General features: G+C 38.7%; 1 protein-coding gene across 1 annotated transcript in view; it reads left to right on the top strand.

Annotated features, from left to right (window-relative positions):
* The window catches only part of LOC150090870 (F-box/WD repeat-containing protein 8-like), a 313,991-nt gene that overhangs the window by 10,980 nt on the left and 289,161 nt on the right, over window positions 1-13,850 (top strand). Inside the window, exon 2 of the mRNA XM_090380425.1 lies at window positions 12,073-12,177. Coding sequence (XP_090236551.1) covers window positions 12,073-12,177 — 105 coding nt within the window. The remainder of the gene's footprint in view (window positions 1-12,072; window positions 12,178-13,850) is intronic.

Raw genomic sequence — 13,850 nt, 5'->3', positions numbered from 1 at the left:
TACAATGGCCCGATGATCAGAGCAGACCCAGTCTGCTCTTAATCGCCAATCATCCATGATACCAGCTGCCCTTACGTTACAGATTGTCAAGTCAATATTTGATTCTCCATTAACAGTGAAGAAAGTACTATCTGAACTTGGTAGATTTTGTATAAACAATCCACAACAAGCCAAGAATTCATCTAGTTGACACCCACGATTATTTGTAATTCTATCAAACCACGATGCTGATCTTGCGTTAGAATCCATTGCAAATATTACTGAATTACTACCCAAGCAATTTTGAACCAGTTTCATGTACCTGATGTAGAAATTAATGTCTGTTGAGTGATGACAATATATACAACATAGATAGAATGATGCAAGATCTGATTCTACCCCTATGCACACCATCTGTGAAGAGCACAACGAATTTATAACAGTAATAACTATGTCCTTATTAAACACTACAATTGCGACTCTTAAGTCTAGTTCATCTGCACAGAGTACACATGCTGAAAGTGGATATCTTGTACGCCGACCTTTCACTAAGTATGGTTCCTGTATGCAGGCTATATCAATATTCTCGCTGCTGCACACTAGTCTAATTTCATCAGCCATCGATTTTGATCTCTGAGCATTAATCTGTAGTATACGTAGGTTACCATTCGATTTTGCATTGTACTGATTAAGAATTAAGTGATTATCAATATCTGCCATTAATGTTATCAAATTGCCGTGCTCTTTCTTTGACCAACTTAAGTGCATTCAAGTATTCTGGACACTGTTTACTCCTTACAGAATGATTTGCAGCTCGATTTTTTGCCTTACAATTGGAACAGATCAGTTGTTCTCGCTGATGAGTACAGAATGTGTAGGAGTGTCCTATACCTGAATAATGACTGCAGATAGGGTCTGTGCGATAATGTGTAGTAGTAGTAGCATGTGATGCAAGAAAGCAAGTGTATGAACTTATGCAGCATCAGCCAAAAAAAAAAAAAAAAATCACACCATTCCCTCCAAATGCCTGTCCAGTTCCTCCTTAAATTTATTCAACCTATCAACTTCCACAACGACAGATGGAAGTTTGTTCCAGCAATTAACCACCCGCTTGCTAAAGGCAAATTTCCGCACATCTATTCTACATCTGTCTTTTCTTAATTTGAATTTATGCCCCCTTAGGTTCGTAATCTGAACAAGTGGAAGGATCCCAATCAGATCACCGCGCAGGTGCCTAGTCTCCAGCCACTGCAATTCGCAGAACTTAAGCCTCTCTTGGTAAGAGGATCCCTTCATTCCCCTCACCAATGTTCTGGCTGTATGACCAAATCCCTGACAATTGTAGCACAAAGTAACTAAATGAAAGTCATTAAACTTATATGACATGAAGCCAATGAAAATCCTACCATGCAGTAACAAATGACTTCTAATATGCCTTGACACCTGGAGGACCCAATTATTTCCTGTTTTTGCTTTATTAATACTACAAAAATGGACAAATATCTCCATCTTCACTTCCTCCATAGAGATGTTCATATTTAGTAAATTTTTATTGTATAAGTCTTCTAACAGGTCTTCCTCGTTGATTGTTTTTTCCACATCATACAATATTATTTTTCGCCCTGGAGTCGAGAGAATCACACCCAATCGTTTAATGCTTTTGCACTCCTTTACCTCTTGTAGTTCCTTTTCTGTTTACATCTCCAATACCACACCATTATCCCTAATCTTCCGAAGCCTCGTTATCCTAATTTTCTTTAAGCTGCTTTTAAACTCTTTAGTTACTGCTAAACACACCTCATCACTATTTTTCAATCTCGATCCCTCAGTTGCTTTCACTATCAGAACATGTCCTCCTGTCCCATCCAATGACGAGGAAGACAAACACACCTGACTTTCATTTCTGCCCTTAGTTTGCCCTCGTCCCTCGATGTTCACCTGATTCTGAGGTGTTCTATGCTGGATACATGTATGAGTAGAATCTTTTGCTTGTCATTGGTCATTCTCATTAAGTTGCAGAAGTCCTCGTTGGTCATCAAGTTTTCGTGTTCCTTTGCAATTGTGCCGAGTCTGTTGAGCGTGGTAAGCTTTAGATCCTCATTCATCTCACTGTTTGGATGATTGTAAAAGAAAACCCGTTTCAAAATGGGTCTTCTTCTCGCAGTCATTTTACAAGGCTATGCAGGTTGTTACCGCATGCTTAGTCAGGGTCAGCGTCGCCGTTGTCTTGACATATTGTCTTATATATTTCAATCGTTTTGCAAATGTCCAAATCCGATTCATACAATTTACGATCTGGTATGAGCAGATCATTGTTGCCATATATCTTGACATATTTCATCTCTGACAATATCTCTGTTTCCTCATTGCAAAATGGAATGTGCAGCGTTGCCATCTCACACTTGTATTTGTTGAGATCCTGACCCAAGTTATAGTTTTGATAGTGTATTATGCATGGATACCGTTGTTTTTTTTCAGATTTCGTAGTGCTGCATGTGTAATTTGCAACAAAGCATGGCAAAGTAACATGATCCAACATGATAGTATGATTGTAACAATACAAATACTTGTATTGTTAGAAATCATACTATTCAGCAAATAGCTACAATCAAATGGGTAATTAGGCTGTTGGCCTAACCTCTTCCAAACATTGATTCGGTAAAGTGAGCAGCAGGCGTGTGTCGCTATTTATCGCTAACATTGATTCGATTGAGTAAGTAGTGGGTGTGAGCATAAATTGCATCATTCATGATTTCGTTTCTATCTGTTCAAATTTTAGTAGGTGTCGTAAAAGATGTTTATACATAAAACATCTTTCATCCATACAGGGTGCACACTCGATTTTTTGTTCTCCGGGCTACTTTCCTTCTAAAAGCCTACTGACCACATAAATTTGAAAAGCATGATACATTGCTCCCACATCTGGCATAGTGCTCCTAAAACCTCTCTCAAGCTCGTTGATTTATAGTGATCTCTCTCTCTCTCTCTCTCTCTCTCTCTCTCTCTCTCTCTCTCTCTCTCTCTCTCTCTCTCTCTCTTACTCTCTCTCTCTTACAAAGTCTTTTCACTCTTCTCATGGTTGTTCAGCTTACGCAGTAACCTCTCATGAGGTTACTCTATAAGTTGGAGCATGTTTCAATTACTAGCATGATTATAATATTTATTACAGGTTGGCAGATGGCAGTGGGTTGTGATTAATGGATATTTTTCATATTAGTGTAAAGTCAGAAGTGTGGTTCCTCAAGAATCAGTCCTTGGACCACCGTTTCTGATTTTCATAAATGACATTGACAAAGCGATATGTGGTGTGATGTCAAAATTTGTAGTGATAGTAAAGATTGGGCAAGTAGATAATGATCAGTGTCAAGTAGTGCTCCTTCAGGAAGTCTTGAACAGACCAAGAATGACGAGAGAAGTGGTTGCTGTGTTTTAACGTAGAAGGTGCATGATGCAAAGCAAAATGCAAATTGAGGAATAACAACCCCAAAATAACTTATACACTTGGTGGTGGGGTTCAATTAAAAGCTGTAGAGGAAAAGGAAGCTGGGAGGTATAATATGTGTTGATATGAAATTCTCTGAGCAGTTAAACAGGCAGCCAAGAAAGGCCATGGTGCCCTATCAATGATTTATCGAACAATAGCCTGTAGAGATAGGAAGGTCATAATCCCATTGTATAAGGCAATTGTATGACTGCACTTGGAATACTGTGTCCAAGTATGAAGAACTCACCTAAAAAAAAGACATTGAGCTACTTCAAAGGGTCCAAAGATGGCTAACTCGCATGGTGAGATTGTGAAAAAGACAACCATATGTGGAAAGACTGATTATGCAAGTTACAGATTAGCAAATAGGCACCTTAGAGGGAACCTGATTGATTTATTAGGCACTGAGAGGGGGTTAGTAAAATGAATGAAGGTGAAATTTTTACTGTTATAAAGAATTCCAGAACTAGAGGATATATAACCCTGGGGGCTCACATCTGGTGAGCATGGGCTTGGCACACCCAGGGTCCTGAGCTGAATATCATCATTCTTCTCTTTCTTAGTGATTCCCTTCTGCTTCTCTCTCTCTCTCTCTCTCTCTCTCTCAGGGTAACTAGGGATTTTTTTTTTTTTTTGGCTATTGCAGCATAAGCCTCAGGCTTCCTTGCACCATATAGCTAATAATAAGTTTTTGATTATTGGAACAAGTTGCCTTCACAGATAGTTGAGTCCAACAGTTTTAAGAAATTCAAAGGTCAACTGGATAGTTTCCTATGTGAGAAGGGAGGTGCATAATTTGCCTGCTTTCTTATCTAGTTTTTTACTCTTTTTTTTTTTTTTTGGATTATATGAATTATATGGAACAACTTCAAATCCAATCAACAAAATTAGTGCCATGGTTGCATTGCCAAGCCCTACTCATTTGATTCTTTTTATGAACTTGTTCAATTACTCATTGTACAGGATTAAATTGATTAAAGTCTTTTTTTTTTTTTTTTTTTTCAAATGAGAATTCTATAAAATTTTGGTCAGAAACTCAATAAAACTCATTTAAAACTAACTTCACACAGAAATACTACTGTGAACTTGTTAACTAGAAACTTAGCTACATGGAGAACCCAGTTGCAACTTTATGTGTCAACTAAGTGCTGTGGTTATGAACTAAGAGACATCACTTTACAGTCCGCCCTTCTATAATTAGAATGTTGAGTGTTGTGAAAATGTCTTGTGCACAAGGAATACTTTTGTCAGAAATTGTACCTCAGATGTAAAATCCATTATCATTGCCATAACAGTAGATCTTATAGTGATAGCAGTATTGGTTAAAAATTTAATATGTCTAATTAGCATTTAGCATTAGCATTAGCATAGACACATTGATGCAAAAAAGCAAGCTTATATAGCATCAGCCAAAAAAAAAAAAACCAAAAAAAAAGCCTTATTTTACCCATCCACTCGCTCTAAATGTTTGTCAAATTCTGCCTTGAATCTATTTAAGCTATTAACTTCTACAACGACAGATGGACGTTTGTTCCAGCAATCAACCACCCTCTGGCCAAAGGCAAACTTCTGCACATCTATCCTATAACCATCTTTCCTCAATTTCAATTTATGCCCTCTCAGGTGATTATTCTGAACAAGAGGAAGAATCCCATCAGCATTGAGCATGCGCAAACCATTCAAGGCTTTATACACCTCAGTCAGATCACCTCACAGGTGCCTAGTCTCCAGACAATGTAATTTGCAAAACTTAAGCCTTTCTTCGTAAGAGCAACCCTTTGTTCCATTCACTAATCTTGTTGCCCTTCTAAGGATGTAGAGCTGTTGTACTCGTTCCAACAGCTCTACATCCTTCTTGAAATGAGGCCTCCAGACCTGTATACAGTACGCAAGGTTTGGCCTGACCATTGCCTTACACAAGGGGAAAATCACCTCCTTATCCCTGCTAGAAAATTTCCTTTATATCATTGACAAGACACCATGAGCTACTCTTGCAGACCATCTGCACTGCTCAGAGAACTTCATATCTGCCTGCACAATTACCCCCAGGTCCTTTTCATTCTTTATCACTGTCAGTGTAGTACCACAGAGTTGATACGTTACTCTTGGGTTACTCCTTCCCATATGTAGTACTTTACATTTGTCAATGTTAAACTTCATTTGCCACCTCTCAGCCCATCTGCTCAACTTTTCTAGATCCTGTCGCAGCAGCGTACTGTCATTAGTGTCATTAGTGTCATTAACAACCCTACCAACCTTCATATCGTGTGCAAACTTGGACATTAAGCCTGATATACCATCATCAATATCATTTATAAATACAGAAAACAACAATGGACCCAATGTTGAACCCTGAGGGACTCCACTAATAACATTAGTTCATATAGAGCAGTGTCCATTGATTACCACTCTCTGTCTTCTCCCACTCAACCAATCCTTTATCCATTGTAGCAACTTACCCTTAATGCCCTATCTCTCCAATTTGTACAGCAGTCTTCCATGTGCAACAGCATCAAAGGCCTTACTAAGATCCAAATATATGATATCAAAGTTATTCTTTGCATCCAGTTCCTTTGTGACTACATCATAGTATCCAATCAGATTGATCAGACAAGACTTCCCCTTAACAAACCCATGCTGTGTCCGAGCTATAACTGAAGTCTTGTCTAGATCATCATGCAATGCTTTTTTAACCAGTGCCTCCATTAATTTCCCTGGAGCAGAAGTTAAACTAACAGGTCTGTAATTATCTGTCTCCCCCTTTGATCCTCCATTGTGGATTGGGGTCACATTTGCACATCTCCGGTCCATGGGTACCTCCCCTGAGTTCAGGGAAGCTCTCATAATTATTATAGCTAAGTGTTTGCTTACCTTCTTTGCTGCCTCCTTTAATATAAATGGATAGATCCCATCCACCCTGGGCACCTTTCTTATGTTTATCTTCAACAATTTCTCCTCCACTTTACTCTCAGTTATTACAAAATTATCTAGCTTACTGCCAGAGTTTAATACACCTCTGACATTCCCCTCCCTGAATAACTCCTCGTGTGTGAATGTAAATGAGCCGACCGGGCTAGCCGAGTGGGTAAAGTACCTGCCCGGCAACCCAAAGGTCGCGGGTTCGATTCCCGCCTCGGGCTTGGATCAAAGTACTGCAAAAACCTTGGGAGGTGCAATATGGCCACAGAAGCCGATGCGCCAACAACTATCAAATCAAAAAAAAAAAAAAAAAAAAAAAGAATGTAAATGCAAATATTCGTTTAGTTTATTAGCTACCTAAGCAAGATCATCACAGTTGAACCATCGATATCAAATGGACCAATCTGATTCATCCTCTTCCTTCTACTTTACATAAGTAAAGAACTCTTTGCTGTTTTTTCTTTGCATCCTTTGCCAAAGGTTTCTCGCAATCTGCCTTCACTTGCCTAACCACCTTTGACTTGGTTACAGACCAGCTTATATCTATCATAGGCTTCTGTGTCACCTGTTATTTTATATGTATCCCATGCATTTTTCTTCTCTGTCACATGTCTAATTCGTTCATCCATCATCCATTTAAGCCTGAATCTTGAACAATATTGAAAAACATAGTAGCTTCCAAGATTAATTCTTTGAATGCTTCCCATTTTGAATTTGCTGTTGGTACTATAGTGAAACTATAGGGTACTATAGTGAAAATAGTCTGACAAATTCTGTTAACAAATTGCTGCAACACATATAAGAGCAGCATTTTTGACTTAATTTTTATGAATATATATGAATTATATAATAATTTATTATTTTAATATGCAGTCAGCATACAAACACTTCCCCATAAAAGCAGACTTATAACTAGATTAAATTCCAAATATAATTTGTATGATTAAACTTTTTCTGTATTAATAATTGGTTTCCTTTTAATACTTGTATATAACATAGGGTGGTGCAAAAAAAAATTTAACGTTCCTAAGAAACTTGTTTATTCATTAATTGTAAATAAGAATGTTTTGTAAACATTCTTATTTTACACATTCAATATGTCCTCTGTTTGATGAAAAGGTTTCTGAGGTTCCTCTCTAATAATGTGATAACACATCTGAATCAGTCATCGCTCTCAAGTCCTTGTGTGTGTGTGATAGACTTCAGAGATGGCGATAAATACCTGCAGCTGTGAGGATCAGAATAACACTATGACAGTATGCAAGGGTCAATAGGCACCTGCGTAGCCAGGTGGGCAGGAGCAGCAGTGCGTAGCACACGCTTCTTGATTAGACCGGGGTTCGAGCCTGTGACCACCAAATACGAAGGATGCGGAAAGGTCAGGGAATGACCACCGCATATCCCCGGAGCAATATGGCCTTAGTTGTTAATGCTCCTAAAAACCAAATAACAACAACAAAGGTCAAAAATTGTGTGAAAAAAATAAAGAAGCAAACATGACATCAGCTATATGTGGCTTGGTGCTGTCTTTCTTATACCACTATGTGTCCACAGGAAGTTGCCATGAGCTGCAGTAGGAAGTCATTCTGAATCATATGTGGGTGCTACTGTGAGTTAATGGTTTGGCTTGTGAAGAAGTAAAGAAGAAAGGTTTAGTTAAATCATGATTTGAATTGACTTCCCACATGGTAACTTTCTTTTCACAGCTATTTTGCTTGTGAAGCTGTATGGAAATAATTTCAAATTCAGTTTAAGCATTTAAGAGTAGGAGACCGGCGAAATTACTTAACAAGTACAGGTCACTGTTGAAAAAAAGCCGTGAATTAGGGTTGAATTTGAAAGTGTCTGCAATTCTGCCCAGACACGATAGGAGGGAGTATATGATGAGAGCCCTGTCGATCGATTCGGCCCTGGAAAGATTGTGCAAGGCTCAAGGGGTAGAATTTTTTTCAGCCTGGTCTGTACTTGTTAACAAGAGAGACTGCTTCTACAGGGATGGGATACACTTAAATAGAAAGGGTGCAAGAATGTTTGCTGATGCCATCGAGGCAGTGTTAGGTGGGTCGGAAAACTGCTAGATTGGGGAGATACAAGGACTAATAGATTAACATTAGCCACTGGCAGAGGTAAAAGTGATTCTTGCACTGCTTCTATTGGAATGAGCAGCAGCTTGAAAAATAAGATGCAGGATATTTCAGAGACTGCTGTGAGTCATTGGGGTACAAGTAAACACATGGGTTGTGTTAGGGTAGCTAAGAAAAAGAACAGGTGCATGTATACTTGCGTGTACACCAATGCTCGGAGTTTGGTAAATAAATTTGATGAATTTGAGGTATTGCTCAAAGCATCAAAGGCGGATATTGTTGCGATATCAGAGACGTGGTGTCACACAGATATAAGTAATGCAGAACTGGAATTTGTGGAGTACAATGTCTACAGAAAGGATAGACAGGATAGGAAGGGAGGAGGGGTTATGCTATTAGTTAAGAAACACATAAAATCCAAGGAAGTGAAGCCAGTCGACATCGCTGGACAGTGCAATGTCGAGTCAGTTTGGTGTGACATAAGTATTGGGAGATCAAAATTGAGAGTAGGAGTGTGCTATAGGCCTAATGACTCTGATGAGTATAACAAGAAACTGTACAGGGAAATAGAGTGGGCCAGTAAATCAAAGAGTCTTATAATGGGGGATTTTAATTTCCCGGATATTGACTGGAATTTGTGGGTTGGTCACTCACACACTAGCAAGGCTTTTGTGGATTTATTGGATGATTGTTTTCTAAATCAGCATGTTCGGGAGGCAACTAGAGGGAGCAATACTCTTGATTTGATTATCAGTAGTGATTCTTCATGCATTAAGAATCTGCAGATACAGGAACCACTAGGTGGCAGTGATCACAGTGTGCTGAAGTGGGATTTACTCAAGGAGGTAACTACCATCAGGGGTAAAGGGAAGGGTTATCGCTTTCGTAAAGGCGACTATGATGGTCTGAGACAGTATTTAAATTCTATACAGTGGAACCAACGGATGATGTTACCAACAGCAAACTCAAAATGGGAAGCATTCAAAGAACTTATCTTGGAAGCTACTAGGCTTTACATACCAACTAAGAAATATTGTTCAAGGTTCAGGCCTAAATGGATGTCAGATGAACTAATGAGACATATGGTAGAGAAGAAAAATGCATGGGATACATATAAATTAACATGTGACACAGAAGCCTATGATAGATATAAGTTGATCTGTAACCAAATTACAAAGGAGGTTAGGCAGGCGAAGGCAGATTACGAGAAATCTTTGGCAAGGGATGCAAAGAAAAACAGCAAGGAGTTCTTTACTTATGTAAATTCTAGAAGGAATGGGATGAATCAGATTGGTCCACTTGATATCGATGGTTCAATTGTTCATGATCCTGCTCAGGTAGCTAACAAACTAAATCAATATTTTGCATCTACATTCACACATGAGGAGTTATTCAGGAAGGGGAATGCCATAGATGAAGTAAACACTGGCAATCAGCTAGATGGTCTTGTAATAATTGAGAGTAATGTGGAGGAGAAATTGTTGAAGATAAATACAAGAAAGGCACCTGGGGTGGATGGGATCTATCCAGTTATGTTAAAGGAGGCAGCAAAGGAAGTAAGCAATCCGTTAGCCATAATTATGAGAGCTTCCTTGGATTCAGGGGAGGTACCCACAGACTGGAGATGAGCAAATGTAACCCCAATTCACAAAGGAGGATCAAGGCTGACACAAGTAATTATAGACCTATGAGTTTAACTTCTGTTCCAGGAAAATTAATGGAAACACTGGTTAAAGAAGCACTGCAGAATCATCTTGACAAGAATTCAGTTATAGCCCAGACACAGCATGGTTTTGTTAAGGGAAGGTCTTGCCTGACCAATTTGATTGGATACTATGATGTAGTCACAAAAGAATTGGATGCAGGGAATAACTTTGATATTATTTATTTGGATCTTAGAAAGGCTTTTGATACTGTTGCACATGGAAGACTGCTGCACAGATTGGAGCAGTGTGGCATTGGTGGCAAATTGTTTCTATGGATAAAGGGATGGTTGAGTGGCAGAAGACCGAGAGTGGTAATTAATGGACACTGCTCATCGTGGACTAATATTATTAGTGGAGTTCCTCAGGGTTTAGTGTTGGGTCCGTTGTTGTTTTCTGTATTTATAAATAATATTGATGATGGCATATCAAGCTTAATGTCCAAGTTTGCAGATGATACAAAGGTTGGCAGGGTTGTTAAGGACGCTACTGACGCTATGCTGCTGCAACAGGATCTGGAAAGGTTGAGCAGATGGGCTGAGAGTTGGCAAATGAAGTTTAACCTTGACAAATGTAATGTACTACATATGGGAAACAGCAACCCCAGAGCAACATATCAACTCTGTGGTACTACACTGACAGTGGTAGAGAATGAAAAGGACCTGGGGGTAATTGTGCAGGCAGATATGAAGTTCTCTGAGCAATGCAGACGGGCTGCAAGAGTTGCTCATGGTGTCTTATCAATGATATACAGGAATTTTTCTAGCAGGGATAGGGTGGTGATTATTCCCTTGAATAAGGCAATGGTCAGGCTGCACCTTGAGTACTGTATACAGGTCTGGAGGCCTCATTTCAAGAAGGATGTAGATCTGCTGGAACAAGTACAGAGACGGGCAACAAGGTTAGTGAACGGAACGAAGGGTTGTTCTTATGAAGAAAGGCTTAAGTTTTGCAAATTACAGTGTCTGGAAACTAGGCACCGGCGAGGTGATCTGATAGAGGTGTACAAAGCCTTGAATGGTTTGAGCATGCTCAATGCTGATGGGATAATGCCTCTTGCTCAGAATAATCACCTGAGAGGGCATAAATTCAAATTGAGGAAAAACAGATGTTGGATAGATGTGCGGAAATTTGCCTTTAGCCAGCAGGTAGTTGGTTGGTGGAACAGACTTCCATCCCTTGTTGTGGAAGTTGATAGCCTAAATAAATTTAAGGCTCAGCTGGACAGGTATTTCGAAAGAATGGAGGGGTGAAGTGGAAGGGGTTTTTTTTTTTTTTTTATGGCTAATGCTGCATAAGCTTGCTTTCTTGCATCATATGCCTCTACTAATGCTAAGGCTAATTTGTTGAACAGAGCACTAAGATATTCCTTGTTCATAGCTGTCTTTCTTTTTGTGAGCTGACTGGTCTATTGCTGCATTTCAAGGCTTCAATATTTTCTGGAAAAATAACACTGACCACAAAAGGTCATTTTCATTTCTTTACAGGTATCAAAAGAAAACAAGCCAAAAATCTCTGTGAATCAGTTACATTCTTTGTTTTAGCAGAAAGAAAGGAAAATCTTAAATGTCTACAAGTGCCATTTTTCTTAGTGACAGGAGTATGCAGGATTCATAAGCATGTAAAGTGCTGTGACTTATTGCTGCTTTCTTGCAACAATTAGGCACAGCACTTAAAAACTGTAGAACTGAGCTTAAAATGGAATTGTAAATTTAAAATTGAACTGTATTTAAATTGAGTTGTAGAAAATTGAATTAAAACTGAGTTAACAGCTCAGTTTTATTTGATGATACATATGCATTGTACAGAGAATTTTGTGTCATTGTGCATGTATGTATTTTGTTAATTTATGATTGTGTTATTTCATTTATTTTTATTTTTTACGTAATATACTTTTATTCAGGATGAAATCGATAACATTCCATTCTTTGATATCCATTTGCCAAGAGAAGTTGCCATGAAAATATTTCAGCATCTCAGTATTGTTGACCTTTGTCACTGTGCACAGGTATTTTACTTGATATATATGTGTGTGTGTGTGTGTGTATATATATATCTTTTTAGTAAAATAATTATAGTTTAAAATTATTATGCATCTGTGTAAGTAAGTTTCGTAGGATAAATCTTTTTGCCTTTGTTTGAGGCAAAATTGCAGAATATCTGCAAGGATATTTGATAAAAAAAAAAAAAAAAAAAATAGAATATCCTTGCAGATAGTCTATCAGATAGAAATTTTCTGTCAGATATTCTGATAGAATATCTGATAGAAAATAAATCTCATTAGCTTTCACAACTTAAAAAAAATATTGAAAATAGGCCGAGTTTGAGAATTTAGATTTCACTGAATTTGGACAGAAAAAAAAAAAAAAAATAGCATACTCGTAAAAGTCTTTGTCTGATATGTTCTGTTTGTTTCATGTAATTTCCATTTAATAAGTAGTCAACCATTTTTTATATACCGAAGTTTGATTTCTCTTTTCCATAAAAAAAAGAACTCACTTTTCTTGGAATTAACTGCTGCTGTGAGGAGATTAAGAGCAAATTCAGCATTCTGATTGGCGAATATGAGAGCTTGAAGAACCCTGAAAGAAATTAAAATGAGGGTGACATTAAGCAAGCTACCCAACTCAGTCAATGCCAATGCCCACAATCATGCATCACATAACACAGCAGCATGTTCCAAGGCAGAAAGCTCTGGTCCTAGATGATAACTATTGTCAGGAAAATGGGAATATATTGTGAAAAGAGCATAGATGGAACTGGACCAGGGGATGTCTGTTGAAACAAAAGTTAATGATCTAGAGCAGAAATTATCTTTTAAGGGAACAAAAGATGATATTTTTGTTCACATTCATACCAAGATATAATATTAAGAATAGATCTGAAGACTTACTGAATAGCATTAGCATTAGTAGAGGCATATGATGCAAGAAAGCAAGCTTATTCAGCATCAGCCAAAAAAAAAAAAAAAAAAAAACACACACCACACCCATTTCACCCCTCCGTTCGTTCAAAATACCTGTCCAGTTGAGCTTTAAATTTGTTTAGGCTATCAACTTCACCAGTCCTTGAGGTTGTCACAGACATTCTCTCAGATATGCCAGACAAGCTGTACTTGCTACCTGGGAGTCTAAAACGCTGATGGAACTGATATTCGGGTGACACTCAAGTCAAGTGGACCCAATTTCGGCGAAGTCCGGACGGTCTGTGACAACCAAATCCTCTGCTTGCACCTTCACGATGGTGGGACTGTTAGTAATCCTGGGTATAACCTCCATGCACAAGCACATGGTGGGTGACCACCCAGGTGTGAACCAACGTAAGCAGGGGTCGAGGTGTGGCGCCCACACCACATGGAGGAATGCCGCCCCTCAATGTTACCAGGCAGTACTAGGTGGTAGATGACTCTCATCAACCGGTGAAATACCACCACTTTGCTTATTGGAGGCTTGAAGTGGTGGAACCCATGTTTAGTCTCTAGAGCTAAGTTCCGGTCAACCCTTCCCTATCTCTTCCATCATGCAGTATGATTGATGACTTTTGAGGTTATGATGAACGTTGTGGCGAGATCCAATATTCCTTACATTTCGAGGGTACAGCTCTAAAACGGTTTTCGCAGGCCGGCCGCTAGTTAGTACACCGGACCGAACCTATTGGTAACTCTCTAGGAGGCTTCCGGAT

This window comes from Mastigoproctus giganteus, chromosome 1, assembly GCF_048544385.1.
Source record: "Mastigoproctus giganteus isolate SK-2022 chromosome 1, ASM4854438v1, whole genome shotgun sequence".
Lineage (NCBI taxonomy): Eukaryota > Metazoa > Arthropoda > Arachnida > Uropygi > Thelyphonidae > Mastigoproctus > Mastigoproctus giganteus.
The sequence above is the reverse complement of the archived record's forward strand: the minus strand, read 5'-3'. Positions and strand labels throughout refer to the sequence as shown.